Below are 22,724 nucleotides of genomic sequence, written 5' to 3' on the forward strand. Positions count from 1 at the left end.
CTCCTCTCCCTATTCCCAACATCGTCCCTTCTGCCAGCCCACATCGAACACTCGGATCAGCCTCTCAACTAATTTTCACCAATTGCCCTTGAGAAAAAGAAGCAGCTGCTGATGACCCTAATGTTGCATGCAGCATGTCAGCCATCACCGGGATCCACTCCCACCGTATAACCCTCCTGCTGCCCAGTGCTCTGTGAAGTTCTAAGCTACTCGGGGCAGGAGGTCTGCTCTTCGTTCAGTTCTTTTACATCCTGTGCATCACTGTGCATCTTTAGAGTGCAACATACATACACTACTCAGAGAGATGATGACAGATTTGCCTCTTCTGTGCCAAACCTTGTGAAAAATACTGCAGGATCTTACAGCAAGGATAACTAGAGCTGGTTGAGAAATGAAAAGAAATTGTTGATTTTTTGGGAAACTTTTTCTTAAAGTTTCATCAAAATTTTGATTTTTTGATACGTTTAACCTTTCTATAAACTGGTTAAAACAGGATATTTTTTCATGCACAATTTTAAAAAAAACATTGGTCTCAATTTCAATTTTTGTGACCAGATTGAGGAACGACATTTTTATCATATAAGCACTGAGTGTCTATTATTATTTGTTTGATCTGGTCCCAGCAGAATCATATTTTTATTATAAGTGAAGATATGAGAACGTCCTCATTCACAGGGAAAGGTGCCTGCTTCAAGTTGCAGTGGGGGAGGTTTAGATTGGATATTAGGAAAAACTTTTTCACTAAGAGGGTGGTGAAACACTGGAATATGTTACCTAGGGAGGTGGTAGAATCTCCTTCCTTAGAGGTTTTTAAGGTCAGGCTTGACAAAGCCCTGGCTGGGATGATTTAACTGGGAATTGGTCCTGCTTCGAGCAGGGGGTTGGACTAGATGACCTCCTGGGGTCCCTTCCAACCCTGATATTCTATGATTCTATGATTCTATTGCACCATAAGAAGTATGGAAGGGCAAGTTAAAAAGGGATGGATGGATGATCTAATGATCCCATATAGAACTCTAGAGTCCTGCTGGAAAAACACAACTGAGACTTGTGCAGGCATGTTTTTGCATGGTGCATGGTAAAGAGCACAAAGTTGCTGCAATTTAATACAAGTGGATACTATGGGAGAAACGTTGAGTCTGGGAATAGCATCCTGAACTATAAAGTTAAACCCTCTGCACAGCCACTCTATGGCTTGTAAAAACACAGGGTAAAAAACAGGGCATGGAGTGGGCGTCGCTGAGATATGGAGATAAATCAACACATCAACATGCAAATTAAATTGAAATATTAATTTTTCAGTTTGATTTTTAAGTAAAATACATCAGTTTTTGGCATAAAAAAATCTAAAGAACTCAAATTTTATTTAACCTAAAAAAGATTTTTTAAATACTAATCTTTCTTTCGTTCTTTCTTTTACTGGAAATAATTTTTGAAAAATGTTTTGTTTTCTTATTTTATGAAAAAGTAAAAAAAAAAAAATTCTCAGGAAGTATAAAAAACAAAAAAAATTCTGTGCAAAATAATTGTCCTTTTTCAACCATTTCTAATTATCATATCTGAATACTCACTACTCCCATATCTGTGTAACAGCAAACTGCAAATCAGAGACCAGCAGCACTGCCAACCCCAAACATTCAAAAATCAAGAGGTTGGCTTACAATCATGATACTGTTAAAAATAACTTATGAATTCTTTTTTATTATGCCTGCTGTGGTTATGTTTTCAAGCTTTTCTCTGCAACTACGAGGACAAAAACTTATTTTTAAAAAAAGAAAGTGGAGACATTCCTAATCACATGCCTCCAGGAGCTGGAACTTTAAGAAAAGCACCCAATATTCTGAGACTCACAATAAATCACCGGGTTTGGCAGCACTGTAAGCACGGAAGCAAACTCTCCATCTTGCAAGAACAGCATGGGTTGTACAAGGTATTTATCACCATGTACCAAGGCAACTCACAACTGTTTCTGACCAGCACTCTCCATGCTGCAGTTTTCCCCACCAGCAAGTAAGCACTGAGCAGAGCTGTTTGGGAAGTGCGTTTTGTTCCCATGACAACACTTAGATGAATTTTTTTCTACAAAAGATTTTGGGCTCTTGTTGGAAAAAAACAAACAAAACAAAATGCATACATTGACTTGTTTTGCTTTTGCTTTTGGTATCTGAAAAGTGAAATGTTCTGTCAGAAAATCAAGAATTTTTCAATCAAATATAATCAAAATGGGACATTTCCTGTAGGAAAAGCAATGCTGTGTTGGAAAAAAAAAACGTTGAATGAAAAACGTGATCCAGCTCTAGGCCCACTGAAAGCAGCAAATAGACTGAGGACCTGATTCTCTGTACTTTTGCGTTGCTGTAAAACTGGCAGATTTGGCAAACTGGGAATTCCTTATATGTAGGGGGGAACCCCATGTCGTACAGACCAAATGCAATTGCTGTGTGCCACTGTCAAACCTTTAGTTACGGGGCAATGGGGCAAGGCCTAGGGAATGGTGAAAATCCCTCTATGTTTTGGCTATCTCTGGCTACTAGAATGGCCCCCTTAGCTACATAGGCAGCCAAGCTCAATTCAGAGAGGATGTTCTAACTTATGCCATGGGCCCCAGCATTGTCTGGAGCTGAGAATCAGGTTCTGAGAGCCTAAATGAAGTTACCAAGCTTCTCTCCTTGTTTTTTGCTGAACTTGGGGACTAAACACCTGCGTGGGACCTTTTTACTTAGAGGTTGGGACAACCTCCTTACCCACAAGTATTTTGGTGGTTACTGCCCCAGTGGATTGCTAAATGGGTTGTTGTTTTAGGTTTCATCCGCTCTACAACATACAGTAAATAAATATTTGCATTCTCCTCCTATTATATTGCAGCTATCATCTTTTTCATCCAAGGATCTCCAAGCACTGCATAAATATCAATGAATACCAGCACAGGAGCTTGGGTTGTGTGACTATCCCCATGTTACAGATTGGTGACTAAATCACAAGGCCAGGACAGGTTAGAGATGAGAAGAGAACAGAGAGAAATCTGAACCCAGCACTCTAGCCCCCAGATGATCCTCCCACCTCACTGAGCCAGATTCTCATCTCCCTTACTCCACTGCCACACCTCCATTAACATCAACTGAGTTCCCTCTGCTTTACACCTCTGTCTGGAGGAGGAGAACCAGGTCCATTACTTCTCTATAAAGAAGAGCGTGGAGACAGCCATTTCACTGCCAGAAGCTCCAACTTGACTGTCCCACGCTATGGATACCATCAGCGTGTTATCTATCATTTACACCTAGAAGTAGGATGGTCCTTCCATTTGGGCAGGACACCACTGGGGCTGTAAACAAGAAGGGGCTGGGACTGAGTCATAAGTGTAACGCTTATTTGAAATCCCCCAAGATGAATCCTCATACTGGGCCCCTCCACGCTCAGTGCCCAAGAGTTAATGAGAGCAGAAGGGCGTGAAGATAACAATTGCTGGCTGAGACAAACTCTGTGTTCCCGCCCATTATGAGGAGCTCAGTGGTCTGTCCAAAGTCACATTCAGATGCTCTCTGGATGGACAGGAAGAACTGTATAGACCAGCAGCTGTTGGGGCCAAGAACTCCCGGTGGCTAGTCAGTCCAAGCCAGCTGACTGCTTTCAGCACGGCACTGATTTCCAGTGGGAAACCGGCCAAGAGAAGTTGGAAGGGTTGTCTGAGGGGGAAAGGTGGAGGAGACCAGGGAGGGAACGGGCAAGGGAGACATGGTGTGGAGATTGACAGAAGCATCAAAACCAAAAGAAAATAAAAGTCTGATATATGGAGGGATCCCCCAGAAGCTGGCTCCAGACCAGCAGCCGGCAGAGAATCCTCTGAGTCAGGGCAATTAAAAATATAATTTGCCCCATTGCACCTCGTAAAGGGCATGTGTGCAAAGAGCAAGGGACGGCAGGAACCACATGGCAGATCCCAGTGGTGAGCGCGGGGACATCAGAGAGAAAGTACACCCCGAGAGACACCCACCACCCCGGGAAACTGCGGTTCAGAGGGAGGGGAACTGGTGAGGAGAGGTACATGGATGAACGTGGACAGGGTCCCGCTCTGCCCCACAACAGCAGTGGAGTGAGTGTGACATTTACAGCAGCATGATAAGAATTTGAGATGGGGAGGGGAGATCCTGCAGAGAATTAAAACACAGATCTCACGTCTGCCTGCTGGCAGGGCCTTGAAGCAGACCTCTCTTAGTGGCTTACACTCAGAAGGTCAGATCTTTAGCAGAGAGAAATCAGCATGGCTCCCCTGCAGTCTAATGCATTACATCAGCTGGTGATCTGGCCCAAAGAGCCTTTCTTTCCCCTACTGCCTGATTTTCCTCCCCCTGGGCCTTGTACTTTCTCCCCCGACCAACCACACTGCCACAAACCCATCCCCCGACCCCACTGGCTTCTCTCCAAACGCTTGTTTTGGGGATTTTTCTCCCCTGTAGCCAGCAGCCGGAATGTCCATCTGCTAGCAACCTTCCAAACCTTTGTCTCTGAGCCGCGCACACAGTTCTGAGCATGAGACGATTAAGGGGAGGGGGAAGGGAGAAAAAAGTATCGACAGAAGTAAATCGAGAAATCAAAAAACGTAAGCAAAGAGAAAGCAGTTCGAAAGGCAAAGTGTTCAGAGAAAGCCCTTTCCTGGATGAATCTAATTGTTTTGTTATCTTTACCCACCAAAGCATTTACTTTGGTTTGTCGCCCGATCCACAAACACTTTCGAGGAGATGACATTACCGAAAGGCAGGAACATCTGCATCAGCTCAGCATCCCCAAACTCCTGGGGCAGATGGTAGATAAACAGGTTACAGCCCTCTGGTCCTGCAGGTGAGATGGGAAAGAGAAGAAGGGAGGAGGTTTGAATAAAGAGTACCTGGATTGGACACGCCTCTTTCTCTTCTCAGCTACCTTCTGCTGGGGTGGAATGTTCCACGGTAGAATATTCCCTAACAGTACTTCTGTATGGTCTATGTTTTAAATGCATCCAGCAACAGGGGTGGGGGTGAGAGGGGGGCCTTCCACCACTTCCTTTGGCAGACTGCTAAGATCTTGCCACTAGACTTCCTCAGTGGAGGGGATCTGGCTGTGGGGATCAACTTCCACAGGTGTTTTGGCCAATCCAGGCTCTGACCCACCAAATAACCAAAGTGACATTTACAACAGCTGCCTACCCTCCCTCCAAAAAAATCCTCAACCCAAGCCAAGTTTCTTATGACCAGAGAAGGGAGGAGACCAGGAGACCCCATGGGGACCTTGCTATGCAAATCTAAGCAACATGCCAGGTGATCAAATACCACAGGGATGGCATTAGCATAGAACTGATAGCGAGGCAGCTAGATAGAGTGGTATGTATGGAGATGGAAAGAAAGAAGCATTTCTTGGTATTCCGTTCAGAATTTTTCTTTGCTTCGTTCACTCTCATTAACCCTAGTTCTACCTCCCCCCACATCCATCTTTTTGGACCACTCTGAATGGTCCCCCTCCCTCCCTGGTGTTTATAGGCGGAACGTCAGTCATCTTTGTCAAACACCTGTTGAGGCAATTGGTGATGATGAGTGGGAACAGACACAGAAACACATGGCATTCTATATTCAGCCCCCTGCCTCTTTGCCCAGACTCAGACAGAACCTGGCCAGGCTTGAAACCCTGAAGCTCACCCTGAAGAATGACTACCTCCACCCCCCCCCCCCCCCCGAAATGCATATTCTACACGTTGGTTCCAGGCAGGGACCTGCCATTCTCTTCCTGGTGCTGCAATAGATGCCCGAGCAAGAATTCTGGCAGCCTTTTGCAGCATGCAGTAGACTCTAACCTGAAGCTGGTTGGGAAAATTGTGATGGAGCAGTTTTCCATTGGAAAATGCAGTTCTGTCAAAATGAAAATGCTTTGCAAAATCACATAGATTTCGCTGAAATTTTGTTTCAGAACAAAAGTGTGTGTGTGTGTGTGGAAAAGCTCCAACAGTGTTGAAGTGTCCTGGTTTTGACATTTTTGGAATGAAACATTTTGATTTTTCCTTTCAAAATGACTTTTCATTTCAAGTTATGTAATGTATTGTAATTTATACGACAGAATTAAAAAAAATCAAAATGGAAACAAAACAGAAAATTTCATTTTGGATAGATCAAGACATTTCAGTTTTGTCAAAATGGAAAGTTTCGGTCAATCTTAAATGAATTGTTTTTGGTATTTTCTTTCGTGGATCATTTTGAAATCTTCAGGTTTCATCCTGATCTGGAACTAAAACAAATGTCGCAATCCCAAACTCCTCCATGAAATGAAGTTTCCGGTTTCTGCCCTGTTCTATTCTTAAGAATATAGGAACGGCCATAGTGGGTCAGACCAATTGTCCATCTCGCCCTGTATTCTGTCTTCCGACAGTGGTAAATGCCAGGTGCTTCAGAGGGAATGACCATAACAGGGCAATAACTGAGTGATCCAGCTTCTGGCAATCAACGGTTTAAGAACAGCAAGAGCATCGGGTTGCATCCCTGACCATCTTGGCTAAAGCCACTGATGGACCTATCTTCCATGAACATATCTAGTTCTTATTTGAACCCAGTTATACTTTTGACCTTAACTCTAAAGGTAGCTCACTTTTGCTAGCCAGTGTATGGGAGGGCCAATTCCTGTGCATGCTTTTGGGGATGCTCTCCGAGCACCCAGCTGTGCTCCCAGTCCTGACTGTGAGAAAGACACAAAGGGTGAGGGGGAAGATCCTTGTGTCTCCCTTGACCACCAGTATGCACCTCTCTGACCCAGCAAAGCAGGGCTTCTATCATTTATTGCTGGAGCACAGTACGAAGTAGGGAAAGAAAAGGATTTTAATGCTCTCACTTTCTTCATCAGGGCATAATTATAGTGTCGTAACACAGCAAATTACAACTTTGCCTTTCCTATTGGGGAGGGGAGTTCGCCTAGGCGCTCCCACCTTTTATTGGCCATTACTCATTCCCCTGGCTGGCAGGATAAGTACGGTGAAGTCAGGATTCTGACAGATGCCCATTTAAAGCTCATTAAAATTCCTGGGCCTCAGCGTGATTGAAGTCACAGGCTCTCCACATTTCCTTTTGGATTAATGGAAAATGAAGCCTTAATGAATATTTGCTAAGCACAATTTTCCCCACTAATTTGCTAAAAGGACTGTCAGGAAGGAACAGCCGATCCTTTGCATTTTGTGCATTTCCTAGAGGTTGCTGAAGAGTTTATTCCATATGGGGGGATGCCAGTGAACCAGGATAATTAACTAATTAGGCACCCGGTTGTCTGTTTAGCTAAATTACTTTTGAACCTGAGTGGCCATACAAATCATACAAAGATTTACCCTACATCTGTACCTTTTTCAGGGTTATCCCCTCCCTTCTCTAGTGACTGCTGTTCTATCTCCAGGAAAGAGAGATGCAATTCAGTTCAGTTCAATGAGACTTTATTGGAGAGACGGGAAAAAAATTCAATTAAGTTTTTGTTGAAAAATGTATTTTTCAAGGCTTGAAACTGGGTCAAATTTGACAAATAGCTTTGATTGAAATTTGTTTTTTGAAAGAGTCGAAACCACATGTTTTCACTTCTTTGTTTTGAAACATTTCGTTTTAACTTTTTGATTCAAAACGTCATGTTGGTTTCAAATGCGGCCAATTTAAAAAAGCCCATGCACGCCCCCAAAAGAGGGTGAAAAACACCCAAAATGGTGGAATCAAAATGAAGAACAAAAAAAAAAAAATTCATTTGGAGTCAACTAAAAATGTCAACTTGAAATCAATTGAAAAACCTAAAAAAACAAAAACAAAAACTCATTTCAGTTCAACGTGAAATGTTTCAGCCCACTGAAAATCATTTTTTTGTTTTTTTTTTATTTGATGAAAAAAATTATTTTGGTTTAAATGGAACTGGATTTTTTTTAACTCTATTTGATCAGGAATAGACAAATGTTGCCAAAGCATGAGATGAAGACAGATCTCTCAGGTACCTGATAGAGGTGGGTGAGATCTCCCAGGAGAGAGAGATGGACAGATGCATTCCCTGAAGTCTTGGATATATTGTACATTAGTGGGAATCCTACCCGGTTGTAATCTGACCTGGGATGTACCTAGCGAAACCGATGAAGGCTTAGAAATAGTTAGTTTTAACAGGGAATGAGGTCCTGAACTTTAGCCTTCCCCAGGTTTGAAAGTTGGACCCACGGTGAGGAAACCTTTATACGTTAGGCCTGAAATCAGCATTGTCTGATTCCACTGTGGGATCAAGCACAAAAGAGGAAGATGGAAGGAAGCAAAGCCCCTGCTTAAAATGCAGCCATGTTCTGAACCGTGACTGTGACTGTAACAGCATGGAGTCCCACAGAGAATCATAGGACTGGAAGGGACCTCGAGAGGTCTTCTAGTCCAGTCCCCTGCACTCACTGATTCTATCTCAGTGAATCAGATCCAATTTGTTCAGTTCTCAAATCAAAAGAGTCTTTTCTAATTGCCAGCCCTGCAAACTGAAAAAAACTCAGCTGGGATTGTTTGGCTTGTTATACTATACCACCACCAGCAATAACGATGTGGTAATCAGAATTCAGGTGACAAGCCATTTTTTATCTGCCTGCCTGTCTATCCACCCATTCATCTATGTGTCTTCTATCACAAGTAGTAGTTAACCACCCCGTTGTTGTTGAAGAGCTAACAAAACAACCTCTCTCTCCTTTGCCTTATCTGCAGGAGTAAAACTGAATAGTTTGTGCGTGTGTGTGTGTGCGTGTGTGTGTGTGTGTGTGTGAGAGAAAGAGAGAGGAACGTACTGAGAGAAAGCTAAATCAAAGAAACGAGTTATGTGTTTATTTCTGAATGCTGTTAAGCCCATGGTCTTTCTCACTTCTTGTGACAATGAGTTCCATAGTCTAGGCCCAGCAGCTAGGGAAGTTCTGTCTCCCATAATCATGAGTTTCCGTCTTACTAGTCAAGAGTTTCATGGTTTCTATGGAAAGTAGCTGTCATGGGAAATCAGGGCCAGAGAGAGAGAGGACATCTCTCCATTAGTTAGGGTCACTCTCATGAAGGGATTTGAATATCAGGACAAAGAGCTTGAGTTGGACTTTGTATTCAGTGGGGAGCCAGTGCGGAGAGAAGAGCACTGGGTTGATGTGTACCTGGAGATCTGTGTAGTTGCACTGAGAGTTTAGGGCCACAGAGTAGCTGTCAATGGCTCACTGTCATACTGGAGGAATCCTGCAGGGGTCCCTCCTGGGTTCTGTACTAGCCAATATTTTCATTAATGACTTGGATAATGGCTTGAAGAGTATGCTTGTAACATTTGCAGATGACACCAAGATGGGATGGGTTGCAATTACTTTGGAGGACAGGATTAGAATTCAAAATTACCTTGACAAATTGGATGATTAGTCTGAAATCAACAAGATGAAATTCAGTAAACATAAGTGCAAAGTATTATACTTAGGAAGGAAAAAGCAAGTGCACAGATGCAAAATGGGGAACAACTGGATAGGCAGTAGCACTGCTGAAAAGGGCTTGGGAGAGACAGTAGATTACAAATTGCAAAGGAGCCAACAACGGGATGCTGTTGCAAAAAAGACAAATCTCATTCTGGGTGTATTAACAGGAGTGTTGTACTAAGTCATGGGAGGTAATTGTCCGGCCCCACTCAGCACTGGTGAGGTCTCAGCTGGAGTGCTGTGTCTAGCTCTGGGCACCACACCTTAGGAAAGATGTGGATAAATTGGAGAGAGTCCAGAAGAGGGCAACAAAAATAATAAAAGGTTTAGAAAACCTGATCTATGAGGAAAAGTTAAAAAATCTGGGTATGTTTAGTCTTGAGAAAAGCAGACGGAGGGGGCAATCTGATAACAGTCTTCAAATCTGTTAAGGGCTGTTATAAAGAGGACAGTGATTAATTGTTCTCCATGTCCACTGATGGTAGAACAAGAAGTAATGGGCTTAATCTGCAGCAAGCGAGATTTAGGTTAAACATTAAGAAAACTTTCTAATGGTAAGCGCAGTTAAGCTCTGGAATAGGCTTCCAAGGGAGGCTGTGGATTTCCTGTCATTGGAGGTTTTTAAGAACAAGTTAGACAACCCACCTGTCAGGGATGGTCTCAGCACAGGGGGCTGAACTAGATGACCTCTTGAAGTCCCTTCCAGCCCTTTATTTCTATGATCTGAGACCACACACCCCAGTCTTTCCCATTGAATTCAGTGAGGTTGCAAGTCAGTTCAATTACTACCTCTTTCCTGGCAGTGCTAATGATATTTTACAAAGCAGGACAGAATCAAGTTCACTCTCCCATAGCTGCCCCGCTCTGTTGTACTAACACCGAAATGAGCCAATGTGACTCAAAGACACAGAGGGTGTGATTCTGATCTCACACTGGTGTAACTCCACAGACTTCAAAGAACTTATTCTTAATTGACCTCCGCGTAAGTGAGAGGCAAAGCAGCCCCTCAGGGAGCAGAGAGGCTGACTTTTATACACAATCACTATTATGACCATCAGTGCACTTTAAGCAGAAATATCCGCAATCCAGGCCAAAGGGAAAGCAATAGGACAAAGGTGGGAGATGAATGGATTCCATATTATATGCCAATGTTTTCTTCAGTATGGAAACCTCCTCTTCTCATATAAATTCCACTTGTAGGGCGTGCAGCAGTGGAAATTTGCATCTAGTTGAGCCTGACTGATTGAAATGCTCCACCAAAATGCATCCGTTTCAAATGTTCTCATGAAATGAAAATCCCAAAGAACTTACAGTTGGAACCATCATAATGTTTCATTTCGATATTGTCGTTTCGCTGAGTTTTGTTTTGACTTTCGTATTGTGTTAAAATATTCAACGGTGTATGTTATAGACAATGGTAAATGTGCTATATACAATGAAAGATTAAAACCAACGTTTTACTGTAGTGTGCACGTTGACAACGGAATGGAGCAGAACGACACCACCGATACCAAATGTTTTGACACGATTGAAATGAACCGTTTCAAATTTGGTCAGAACAGACACATTCCCGTTTTGATCTGGACGAAATGGGCCTTTTCAAGGAACGCTTTTTTTGACCCGCCACAGCTGGCCTTTACTGTACGCAACATAATTAAACCTTCTGAATTATGCTGCCCTCTAGTGGCTGCAGCCCGGGGAGGACCTAAGCACATACCCCGCAAGCGTGACCGTTTCCATAGGTTACCAGTAATGCCCGATGATATTACACAACAGATGGAGAGTGGATGAGGAGAGGGTCCAACATGATGAGGCGTTTTCAGGGCTCTATGTAACTTGGGGGTTGGGGGAATACAATGCAATAGGGATGACTTACTAGATATGGAAGAGAGAACAGCCTGTTTACTTACCTTCTCTCTGTTGCTGTGGGATCATGGGAGGCGGCTGTGGAAACGCTTGGCTAATCTGGCCATAAGCAGCAGGATAAGCAGCTATAGGAGAAAGAAGAGGAGAGAAGAAAGATCGAAGATTTCAGCAATGGGGAGTCAAGACCTTTCATCCCAATAACCACACCAAGCTCTTTTTCTGTTCAGCCCATTTGTTTTGGCTGCAATAGCCATATGGGGGAGAAGCACGTACTCAAATGGCAGGGATATCACAGTGCAGGTTAAAATGCCAGGCTTTGGCAGGTCTAGGAGTCCTTTGCTTTGGGCACTGACAGTCACTTGGACTTAATCAACTGCAACACTTCAGGCCAGATCTTCAGCTTGTATAAACAGGGGGAACCCTGTAAAGGTCAATGAAGCTCCCCCAGTTAAAGGTCCGGCCCCTTTTTTGATTCAGGAGTGGAGTGGTGAATATCTGGATTTACAACAGTGAGTCTCAAAACGTCCTGCCCTGCAGAGCTCACAGGAAAACGAGGCACTTCTGCAGCACCTTTAATGTGATGGTCCTAATGCACATTACAAACATTAGCTAATTCATCCTGACTCAAGCACTGGTAGGTATTATCTGTCCTCTCGTTTTCCAGATGGAGAGACTAAAGCACAAGCAGGCTAACCTTGAGGTGTCCCCTGTGGGATCACATGGGAAGGACAGTCTTGCATCACAGCCCACATTTGACACTCTAGACCTTTGGACAGTGGGACAAGATACACATGAAGATGCCTTTGAATTCTGACCTACACTGAGCATGCTGACTCCCGCGGGAGTTGTGTGCACGTGTATGTGTGGGTGTGGAGCAGATATGAAGGAAGGAATTGCCCCACATTGGGGCACTGCAGAGGGGGATGTATATTAAGAAGCATCAAGGAGGGATCCCATTTCATTGTTAAGGCCTGAAGGAATCAGTTGTTATTGATATGAACCAAAACACCGTTTTAACCGACAGGAAGTGAATTTCAGGTAGATAGTGCCATGTAGCAGAGGATTTTCTAGGGTTGGATGGCAGGGGGCCAGCTGGAGAATGCTAGGCTGGGGAGGAGGGACAGCTTCTAGACAACAGGAGGTGGATCCAGGTCGGGCTTCTTAACAGGAGTCAGCCCCACTTTCTCTCTCCCTGGCCTGCCCTTCTGATATGACCCATCTCCCACTACAGCTGGTCCCAGTGGCTGACATCTCCCCCCTCGAGGTTCTGCTTTGCTCTCCCCACATTTTGCTTTGAGTTTCTGGTCCAGGATGGGGGGGTGCAAATCCCGTTTGCCCATACAACAGGCACCCTTGTCTATTGTCCTTTTGCCATTACATGCTTTGCACGCGAGAGAGAATGGATGGGTCAAGGACGAGCTATTTTAGACTGGCCCTCGAGGAGTGGCTTGGAAAAGGAGCCTGAAGTTATCACATGGATTTGCTGGATTCCTAGCAATGGGGAGGCAGATTCGCTATGGGACTTGAAGAATGTGCCCTATATTGTCTGCCATATTATCTCATCACTTCAAGCTCTTCCTGCCATCTGCTCAGTAGACTTTGAAAGGGATGGGGTTGGTTCAGGCACTTGTGGGGAGGGTCTGGGGCAAGTATCTGGGGCTTTGGGCTTCCTAACACAGGGAAGGTGATGGCAGGATGGGGTTTATCGCCTAAGCCAACAAGAGTAGCTCAGCCAGGGAAAGGTTCGGACACAAAGAGGTCCCTCCTGCTGGAAGCACACACTGACCTTCTCACACAGCACAACCACCGCTCAGGCTTTTGGGGCCTCATTTTGTCCTTTTGCACATTACGCTGCCATGGTGATGGGCCCCCCGACTGGCTAAGCCTCATGGACTGGCTGACGCTGCATTCCCCAAACTCCCCTTGGCATTCTAAGGGCATAAAGGTGGCAGGATGGGGCCACTAAAACACCCTTTCTACAAAGAGAGACTCATACATTGACTTACACGCACACACCCCTTCCCTTCCCCCGCTTTTCCACACAAACACATTCACGCTGATTCTCATGCTGCTACACACTCACCCCCACCCCCGCCTCCCCAGATGGTCTCTCACACACTCACTTGGATCCTCTTACACGCTCAGCAGAAGACTAGCTCACACCTACTCCCCTCCTGCTCCACAGGGTGGAAGCAGTGCTTAGCTGAGGAACAATTTTGCCACGCTCAGCTCTCCTCCCCGCCGATAGGGCAAGGGGAGCCATTTGGGCCGACAGTCAGCAGATTACATGCCTGGCTCTCAGAAACACAGCGTAAGGGCTGCCTGAGTCCCAGAGAGAGGGGAAAGGGGCCTACATGCGTGCAGAGGGGTTAATTAACAGCTCAAAGGATTGAGCTGCCGCTCATCCATCAAACTTCACGAGCAATAAATGACAATAACTAAAACACCAGCAAATGAAGCTTTACATGAAGAATTAAATTAAGTTCCCAGATACAGCCCTGACATGAGATAATAGCCATTCCTCAGCGGGAGCCCGTGGCCGCCCTAGTTACCACAGGAAATAATGACTTTGGGGTTGCGGCTTCCTCACGGTGTCAGCTTGGGTCACCTCATGAGGGGATGTTGAACACGCTCTGCGCCCAGTCATCCCAGCTGGTGTCGGTCCATCAGTTTCAAAGGAGTGACTCTGCATTGACACCGGTGTGACGGGGAGCAGAGGCTGGCCTTGTTGGGAAGCTGCTGGGAAATGTAAACCAATTTCTCAGCGGGGGAAAGGCTGGGAGAGGTTGTGTGGGGCTCTGCCATTGGCATCCCCCTCCGGCCGTTACACAAGGGAGACATTTGCACAGTGATCACAGAAAGCGGGAAGCAGAGGGGGTTATGGGCCTGGTTTTCCTCTCGCTAACTGCAGTGGAAATCTGCAATGATTCCACCACACTGATGTAAGGGCCTGATCCGGCTCCCACTGACGTCAACAGAAGCCTCAAGTTGCAGTGGGGGAGGTTTAGATTGGATATTAGGAAAAACTTTTTCACTAAGAGGGTGGTGAAACACTGGAATGCGTTACCTAGGGAGGTGGTAGAATCTCCTTCCTTAGAGGTTTTTAAGGTCAGGCTTGACAAAGCCCTGGCTGGGATGATTTAACTGGGAATTGGTCCTGCTTCAAGCAGGGGGTTGGACTAGATGACCTTCTGGGGTCCCTTCCAACCCTGACATTCTATGATTCTATGATTCTTTCCCGGCCTTTCGAGGGGAGCTGGATTGGGCCGTAGAAGCGAAGCTAGGCCCGTATGTTTTGTTGTGGGAGGAATGCAATCTCAGACCTCTCTGCCCTGGCCTGGTGCTGCCCCTGGGAATGGCTCCCTTCACCCAACCCCCTCAGGCACATTCAGCGGTTAAAGGCTTTGGGGACGTGAAAGGTTTATTGGGAGAAAGTGTTAATACTAACGACCTGCGTACTGCTGCACTCCAGCGTAGGCTTGTTGCAAGGGGTCTGCTGCAGTGGGGCTCTGTGCTGTGGAGACAGAAGAGAGAGAGGGAATAAAGGCATTAAAATATCACATTCACACTGGCTTTCTCGCCGCTTAAGTGTTTAGGGGGCGGGACAGATGAACCTGGAGAGAGAAACCCACAGAACAGGTGCGGCATATGCATCCCACACAACAAATTACACAACTCTTGTTTTACCGACCCATCACAGAAGAAGGATTTTGTCAGTCCTTGTGCAGGGGAGGGGGATGGAAATGAAACAGAGCTGAATAGCTTTTGGTCCTGAAATTGGGATGGACTTTTCATACGAGATGTTTCTCCGGAGAGCTCTGCTATTTCCCATTCTTACCATGAGAACCCATCTTGTGGGACTGGGGGACTTCTACCTTGCGCTGCCTGGCAAAACGTGACTCCAGGCATGCGCAGGTATACACGATTGATCTAGTTAGCAGCAATGCTGCACACATCAATAGTTCTTGGACTCAGCCCCGCTCCGAACAGTGCCCTGATCCTCAAGAGACAAACCTTTCTACACTGCCCTCTGGAACTCCTCTCATTCCTCTCCCGGAAGTGGAGAGATGTACAATAATAAAAGAAAAAGCAAAGAAAGGAAGAGAATCCTTTCAGAATCCTTAATGTGTGTCCTCTAGCTTTAATGTTACTCAGCCATAAGGGTCACAAGACAGACGCCTGGGGGTGTGGTGCACTGAGGCAAGAACCAACAATGTGATGAGTCTCTACTTTTTCTTACATACAATGCGTGTGTCAGGGTGAGGAGCTGTACGTGGGAGATGGAAGGTGTGAAATGAAAGGAAGAGCCTGGATTTCGCAGAGAAGTCATTATTTTCCTTATAATAATGAGCACTAGAGATAGCCCTGAGCCTATCCCAAACTTCGGGGAAAAATTTAGATCTAGACCCAACTTTGGAGTTTGTGCCCTTCTCTAACTATACCATTTATCCAACTTATTATTATTACTATTTATTTGTATTACTGTAGCACCTCAGGACCTCACTGTGCCAGGCACTGTATAAACACAGCACAAAAAGACAGTCTCTGCCCCAACAAGCTTAAAATCTTAGCACAGAACAAGAGACAACTGATGGACATGGACAGACAGATGGGGAACAGAGAGAAACAAAAACTCATTTGATCTCTGAAGCCTCCCAGTGCCCTTTACAAAATTTTGCTTAATCTGCTGCACAAATGCAGCCACCTCTGTGGCAGAATACGGCAGCTGTTTCAAAGGGCATAGCAAGGCTGGCCAACAGCTTTAGGAGAGGAAGCAGCCAATCTCTGTGTGAGCCACTTAGTCCTCTTCTCAGTGCCTTTTCTTTCTGCACAAACCTCCTGCATGCTCGCCTAAAAGTGTTTGTTTTTGTGAAACTTTGAAGTCTAGTTCAAGTGCAGCCAGAGCAGGTAGGCTTTTTTTCTCTCCCTTTCCTCTCTGGTTGATGAAAAAAAAATACAAAAAAAAATGTTGGATAAGCTCTTTCTTTATCTGCAGCCATAAAATATTTAAAGCAAAGCTTGACTGAACCTCCAGTCCGAATGTCACCTTGGCCCTAATATTTCACTTCTTGTTATGAGTTTAATTTGTATTTATTGGTGCGGCACAGTTTTACATTTATGTGGCCCCCTCCAGGCTTTGTACTTTTAAGACAATCCCTGAGGGAGCTGATACCTCCCCCCTCCCCTGTCTCCTTTCTCTGAGCATGGAGGTGTGGCTGGAGGCAAGGGCTCAGATGGCACAGCCAAGGATGTGGAGGTCTCGCAAGAAAGTCTGGTTGCCCTTGGTAAGGCGAAGGAGAGACACTGAATGTGTGACAGGGAGGAGTACAGGCTGGCTCTTATCAGCCCACTGAATTATGGGAGAGCTCTGTAGCTTCCCTGTGTGTCGCCCTTCCCATCTGATTTGAGCCGAAGTGTCAAAGAACAATATTAACCATAATGGAGGTCTTCCTAGTTGACTTGCCTCACCAGGGCTTGGGACAAGGGCAGAGGCAAGTTGCACATATCTTAGAGGGCAGAACCCAACTCTGGCCAGCTCTCAGACTGAGTTTAAAGCATCTCTTTGACTGGTTGGGCTGTGAGAATGGGTCATGTGGGTGCAGGCTTAGAACAGGGACTGGAGTCAAGATTTATGGGAGCCAGCTTTGCCACAGACTGACTGAGGACAAGTCTTTAGGAGGGGTCTACACTGAGATGTAAGGCCAGGGTTAGCAGAGCTTGAGTTAGCAGACCCAGGTTTGATAACCTAGGGCTTGAGCATCTACACTCATTTGTAACCCCGGCTTAGGAATTGCTGAACCCTGGCTCCCAACTGGGGTCTCCAGCATGTACACTGCATTATGTGGGCCCAACTCCAACCATCCATATAGAAGACTTCCTCGCGCCCTCCCAAAATGTGGCCACTTTAGCACTTTGTTCGTGGTGCAGAGTAGGAAAGCTTCTTGACTGCCCACCAAACTTGACTGTCCAGAGGACAATGAAAGTCGGCCCGTGGGATTCTTCTGATGGACTCCCAGAGCACAAGTCCAGAGCACAAGTTACTGCAAGGCAATAGGGCTGGAACCCTGGGTCCCAGCTTGCCTCAGGCTCAGGCCCCAGGTGAGCACGATTTATGTGTAGACAGAATGGGGGTTAGGCTTGAGACTGAGTTCAAATCCTGGGCTTACATTGCAGGAAGTGCATCCAATGCATGGTCGTCTTAGACGATGTGTCTGCACATGTTTTTGCCCAACCCTCCTACCATCCACACACAGCCTTCAAGCACATGCTAGTTTGTGCTTTGAACCCACACTCAACTACACGGCTGAAGGTAGGGTTAAAGCCTGAGCTGTGCTTTAGCTTGGGCTGGAACCATCCCACTTTGCAGTGACGACATAGGCAAGATCACCCGAGTGCTGATTGTCCCCCACTGCTTTCCCACAATTCTCCCTGAGGGAACAGATACCTTCTCCTGTAATTGACAGAATTGCCTGGGAAATAATCCTAGAGTGTTTCAGCATAAAGCACCGAGGGCGAGTACAGAGGACACAGTTGTGGGGCTATGCGTAGCTGTGGGGATGCTCACACCTAAGTTAACCTGAGTGCTCAGCTGCAGATTTTGATCACCCAGGCTAACGATGCAGTGTAGACGTACCCTTAATTTATACATGCCTGAGTTTAATCTATATGTAAAATGGGTAAGTACTGTGTTGTCATAACATTCACCTCCCCTTCCAAATATGGTTTAGTCCATGCCTTGAGTGCTAGGTGAAACCTCCCAGTAATAACAAAGTCTTGTGACCACCAGAAGATCTCAAGGTGCCAGTTACAACCCTCTCTCCCCTTCTGTGTGCTGGATAAATATCTGGAGTACAGCTAGCTGGAAACATTCCAGAGAAACATTTTTTTTCTCGGAATTTGCTAATGAATCAAAATAGAAACATTTTGCAGAGATGGTTCAGTTCTGACAACATTCCTTCAGACACCAAGCAAAGCTCGGATACAACCTGCCATCTTGCCCTGCAGGCTGCTGCGGGGGCATAGGCTTTCATGGTCCATGGCACCAGGGCAGCCCGTCTATGCAGGCTTCCCTGCGTTGGGGACCCCAGACCTTCCAGGGTCTGTGGATCCAGGGCAGCTGGCCAGGGACCCTACGTCTCCATCCCCTTTCACAGAGAATTTTGAAATTTGTAGTTTTCGTTCCTAATTGGAAAAAAAAACAGATTTCGAGCTATCTAAATCCTCAGCTCTATGGAATTATCTTTCTCTGCCCGCTCTAATCTGGAGCCTCCTTTTATAAAGGTACTAAGGCACAGAGAGGCTCATGATGGCCGGCTCTCACAGAGATGACAAACGCCGGCAGCCCCTATGGAATTTACTCCTCATTTCTGACAATAAGACTGGACATTAATTGTCCAGTACCAAATAGCCACTCAGTGACAGAGCTAGGAACAAAAGCAGGCTTCCTGACTCCTAGATCCCTTGGTCTGTCTCCAGCATCCATGGAAAGCTCACCTAGCCTATAAGCCACATTCTCGTCATCCGGGCCAAGGCAATCATCTTAGGAAACTTAATTTTAAATTACTTTTAACCTTTTAAGATTAAATATTAAAAAATGGCAACATGTTTTATTTAAAGGGTTTGCAACAACAGGCCCCTAAATGCAGCTCTGGTCCCTCCCACACAAAGCTTTTAGAGGTCGTAATTTTCCTCTACCTTTAGGAGACTTGTCAGCATGGGCATTATCAAACCGTGAAACTGTGGGTTTCTCACTTGATGCTGATCTCTCCATGGATCACATGGAGAATTCCCCCTGGCCCATGGAAAGTTTCCTTATTGATTTCTGTAGGCTTTGGATTGGGCTCCTGGAACGTTACTGACAGGTAAGGAAGATGCAGGAGTCTAATGCTTTCACCTTACTGCTGGCACCTGGGCATAGGCGCAGCCCCAGTCATTCTGTACAGACCTGCCAGCCAGGGAGTGGGGTCACAGAGAGGGGCGATGCCCTGTATCTCCACACTAGTAAAGAGACCTGCAGGGAGGCAACACTCCAGCAGCTTGGGGCTCTGGGAACCATACAACCAGCTTAATTCTGTACCTTATTCCTTGCCCAGACCCCTGGGAAAAGACGATGAGGTGGAAGATCAGTATTGTAATGATGCCCCTGGCTGAATCCTAATCTGTGGGGCTGAACCTCGGACCGGTGGATCTGAAAGCTTCTACTGCTTGAGCTAAAGGACCCAGCTTCCTTAGCTCAAAAGCTATAGCAGATTCATGAAGCTCTCAGCACAGACTAGGCACTAGAGGGAGACAGAGCCATGCTATGTTAATGTGTATTGCAGCCAGTTTGTATCTCAATTTACCTATAAGTGAAATGAAACAGGAGTTAGGATTTAAGATGGGCCCAAGCCACACAGTTCAGATCCAGATGCAAAGTTTCCCAGAGTTTAGTTGTGTTTGGATCTTGGGTTTTGGCTGGGGTTCATATCTCTAGTTAAAATTCAAAGTGAAGGGGATGTCTGAATTAATTCTCTGTGTCCTAACATAGGAGTGTGTGCAGGGATTTGTTTTATCACTCACCACACACATGCCCATTAACACATGTTCCACATTTTACAGGGGCTAGTCCCAGGGCATCCAGCATCCTTTCACTGGCAGGGTTCAGCTGTGGTAATGGAACAGCTCTGTTCATTGTGACAGGTTTCAGAATAGCAGCCGCATTAGTCTGTATCCGCAAAAAAAAAAAAAAAAGGAGGACTTGTGGCACCTTAGAGACTAACAAATTTATTTGAGCATCCAATGAAGTGAGCTGTAGCTCATGAAAGCTTATGCTCAAATAAGTTTGTTAGTCTCTAAGATGCCACAAGTCCTCTTTTTCTTTTTTTCTATTCATTGTGGCATTTCCCCTTCCCTTTCTGTGTAGACACACTTCTCTTTTCTGTAGCGCTATCTTCTCCTTTACAACCAAACTTAAGCTGAAGTTAGCATGGTACAAGGTGTTGGACTGACAGCACTGGAAATGATAGGCCAAATTCAGAGATGTTGCACACAGAAGTGTAAGTTAGACACCCTTGCAATCAAACTCCCTTGCTGTCAGACTCGCATAGCTCTTACACCCATTCTGCCGATGTGCAAGGTCGTCTAAGCTGATGTCACTTACACACTGAGGATCTGGAAGATGGTGTCAGAAAAGGAGAAAGGCTATTGTTTACAGCTGATCTCAAAAGGCCAGATTGCTGGTGGAGGTTAAGTTAGCTCTGCTTAAGCCTCTTGAGCTACGTTGATGTACAGCGGCTGAGGATCTGGCCCAGTAAATGCAAGAGAAAGGTGCACTGTGCAAACAGATGTTAGTAGTAACTTTTGCTGGCAGCTCAGGGCAAGAGCCTTATCCCTGGACAGGAGACTGAGGAAAGGAGATTGCCTCGATATTAATTTGATCATTTCCATATCTCTACGGGAAAAGTCCTGCTCAGATACAATCATCTCTTTGCAAGATGACCCTGGCCAAGATGACACAAGGTGACCACAGCAGATAACCTTCCATAAACCTGAAGACATAAAGCAAGCCAATGACCTACTTTACGACCATAAATATAAATTTAACAAAGGCAGCACTAATTCGTTAGGCAGAAGTCAAGAAATGACTCCCAAGTCCTTCAAAGAAAGTAGATCCATTAATGTCACTTTCTGAATCCTTTGCCCAATGCCAAAAAAACCCCAAGGATGACTTCCCAAAGTCAGCACGAAATCCCAGCGCTTTCAAATAAATGCCAGGAAGCTTTCATGTCACTGTAACGTTTATCTGCTTTTTAAAGGGACACCCAGCTGCTTTTAGGCCCAATATTTAGCTTCCCTAGGAACATATGGGGATGATGGTTACAGAATCTAATACGTTTTCTTAAAAAGAAATTCAGTGAAAATAGTGCTTTGAAAAAGATGTAATAAATATCCCATTCCTCCCCGGGCATCAGTAACTCAAACACAACAGCTGCAAGTTAGCCAGTGTCTGGGTAACCAAAAGGTGAAACTGACTACGTACAAAAAGGGCTGGATTCTGCTCTCTTATATTTCAGGGTAAACCAGTAGGAGCTGAACTGAAGTCAATAGAGTTACACTGGTGTAGATGAGATGATTAAAATTAGGGCCTGATCCAGCTCCCATTGAAGTAAATAGGAGGCTCTCCATTTTCTTCAGTGGGATTTGGATTGGGCCCTGAGGTCCAATGTATCCAGAGTATTGTAGTTTCACTGTCCCAGGTCAGGTTTAAACACATGCAGCGTACAGGCTGCCAAGCAACTGTTATTGCTGAAATCCATTCAGTTTGATTTAAGTGAGTTCTTTGCTCCTGTGTGGTGTGGAGCAGAACGCAGCAAAGAACTGATTTTTCGGTTCAGGGACTGAATTGAAATATCTGAAAAAAAATTGGGTTTAGCTCAAAATGAAACTGAGGTTTTTTTGTTTCCCCCCAAAATGAAAAAAAAATTGTTTTGAGTGGAATGAAGCATTTTATTTCACCCCAAATGATTTCCCCCCCCCATTTGTTTCATTTTGGGATTTTGGGGGCTTTTTCCACACTTTTTGGGGGGGTTGTTATAAATTAGCGACATATCTATATGAAATGCCATTGCCAAACGAAAAGTCAAAACTGTTTCATTTCAATCGGGTTAAAACGAATCATTTTGACTTAAAAAAAAATCCTGTTCTGTTTTTGTCTGAAACTATTTGCTGAATTCGACCCGAATTGATGAATAGTTTTGTTGCCCAGAAAAATTCATTTTTCAATTAATTTACTAGTTATCAAAAAAATTCTCCCAGCTGTATTGCTGAGCACCCTCAGGTCGCCCTATCAGAGCCAGTGATTTCACTTCCGTGGAATGATCTAGGGCAACTTTCTCTCATCTCGCCATTCTCTGCCTCAACATGGTCAATAACAGCCACGCACAAGGAATTCATTTCATTCAATCTGTTTTTCTGTGCTTCGCACGATCATTCCTTATCTATACGATGAGGGGCTCTTGCCTCAGGCTGCGGCTTCGGGACCTTTTGCGCAGCCTTGTAGAAACTTGTCCAATAAATCCGCGAGCGGTGCTAAGACCGTGTCACCTCTCACAGGGTTCCAGAGGGGTGGATATTGAAAGTGTGTATTTGGGGTTGAGTATGGTGAAGTCGGGTGATAAAAGCAGGCCATGCTGTTACCCGCTTTTCAGTTTAGAAGGAAATAAAATAATCACAAAAAGAAAACCCTCTGCAAGGTCAGGATCAAAATAAATAAATAAATAAACGAGTGGGAGGACTCTAGTCACCTTCTCCTTAAATCCAATTTAAATCACTCTCTACAGCCCTAATCTATATCCATAATTATATCATTTCGTACAACAAGCTTGCGAGAGGTCTTAAGAAATTTATGTAGATTAAAATTCATGGGTGCCATAGTACGGAT

At 45.1% G+C, this 22,724-nt stretch overlaps 1 protein-coding gene across 13 annotated transcripts in view; it reads right to left on the reverse strand.

Annotated features, from left to right (window-relative positions):
- CELF4 (CUGBP Elav-like family member 4) overlaps positions 1-22,724 on the reverse strand; it is an 889,815-nt gene that overhangs the window by 72,757 nt on the left and 794,334 nt on the right. For 7 of the 13 annotated variants that reach the window (XR_012158835.2, XR_012158834.2, XM_073343422.2 and 4 more), the window contains exons 9-11: positions 14,754-14,819; positions 11,350-11,430; positions 4,687-4,830 (exon numbers count right to left, since the gene is read on the reverse strand). Coding sequence is in view for 11 of the 13 variants with exons in the window: in XM_073343422.2 (XP_073199523.1) it covers positions 4,687-4,830; positions 11,350-11,430; positions 14,754-14,819 (291 nt within the window). In the remaining 2 variants the exon portion in view is untranslated. The remainder of the gene's footprint in view (positions 1-4,686; positions 4,831-11,349; positions 11,431-14,753; positions 14,820-22,724) is intronic. The other 6 variants (XM_073343428.2, XM_073343426.2, XM_073343425.2 and 3 more) reach the window with 3 other exon arrangements.

This window comes from Lepidochelys kempii, chromosome 5 (assembly GCF_965140285.1).
Source record: "Lepidochelys kempii isolate rLepKem1 chromosome 5, rLepKem1.hap1, whole genome shotgun sequence".
Lineage (NCBI taxonomy): Eukaryota > Metazoa > Chordata > Testudines > Cheloniidae > Lepidochelys > Lepidochelys kempii.